At 51.9% G+C, this 1010-nt stretch overlaps 1 protein-coding gene across 1 annotated transcript in view; it reads left to right on the forward strand.

Moving 5' to 3' along the window:
• Nucleotides 1-476, forward strand: part of KLHL34 (kelch like family member 34) — a 1285-nt gene extending 809 nt beyond the window's left edge. The window contains exon 2 of the mRNA XM_024739425.1: nucleotides 5-476. Coding sequence (XP_024595193.1) covers nucleotides 5-476 — 472 coding nt within the window. The remainder of the gene's footprint in view (nucleotides 1-4) is intronic.
• Nucleotides 477-1010: the final 534 nt, after the last annotated feature.

Genomic DNA, 1010 nt, shown 5'->3' on the forward strand with positions numbered 1-1010 from the left:
GCAGCCTCCGGGACTTGTTCTCCCTGGGCCCCGGGGAGCAGGCGTGGAGCAAGAGGGCGCCTATGGGCACGGCCCGCTTCGGTCACCACATGGCCGCACTGCGCGGCGCGCTGTTCGCCTTTCTGGGGCGCTACGAGCCCTTCTCCGAAATCGAGCGCTACGACCCCGGCACCGACCAGTGGACTAGGCTGCGGCCGCTACTCTACGACCGCTTCTGCTATGGGCTGGCCGTGGTGGACGAGACGGTGCTGCTGCTGGGAGGCCTGAAGTGGCAGGACTCACGCCAGGTGCCTACCCGCAACGTGGTGGGTTATGACCTCGACCTGGACCGCTGGGAGGACACTGGCTGCGCGCTGCCTTGGGCCTGGAGCGGCCTGCAGTGCGCAGTGCTGCAGCTGGCCGAGGGTGGGGACGAGGAGAGGGAGGGAGAGCCTGGAGAGGCGCCAGATTTAGTGCTGGGCTTAATGGGTCAGTGAGCAAGTCGCGCCTGACCAGGCTTACAGAGCAACCCGTGGGCTTTTCCTTAGGCTTGGCCAAACAGGAACACTTCCCCTTACTCTGAGAATGGGAGACAGGACGGGTCAAATTTAGAAGGATATATGAATCATCTTCAGTGAACTGGGGATTTCTAGAAATTCTCATGCTGGGCTAGACATGGACTTTGAAAATAAAACATGACCCTATTTTCCCTCTGGTAGTTAGTGTCTCCCAGGCGCTAAACAGTGACTACTTTTGTGCCAAAACAGCCAAAAAACGTACCATAAGAAATTATGTACAAGACCAGAAAATTGTTAGCTATAAAGACTGTAATAAATGGTTCTAGAAGATGGCATTATCTGAATAAATAAATATTTATCTGAGTAAATAGTGAAGGGAAAGTGCCTTGGTTAATAAACACATGCAATCATTGTAGGAAAAACTATGATTTTATGATCCATAATCATGGTTATAGTTCTGCTCTGATAGTTTAATATAGATATGGAACTGAGAGGAAAAAAATCTCTAAGAAA

The sequence above is a fragment of the Neophocaena asiaeorientalis genome, unplaced genomic scaffold (genome assembly GCF_003031525.2).
Source record: "Neophocaena asiaeorientalis asiaeorientalis breed wild unplaced genomic scaffold, Neophocaena_asiaeorientalis_V1.1 scaffold194, whole genome shotgun sequence".
Taxonomy (NCBI): Eukaryota; Metazoa; Chordata; class Mammalia; order Artiodactyla; family Phocoenidae; genus Neophocaena; species Neophocaena asiaeorientalis.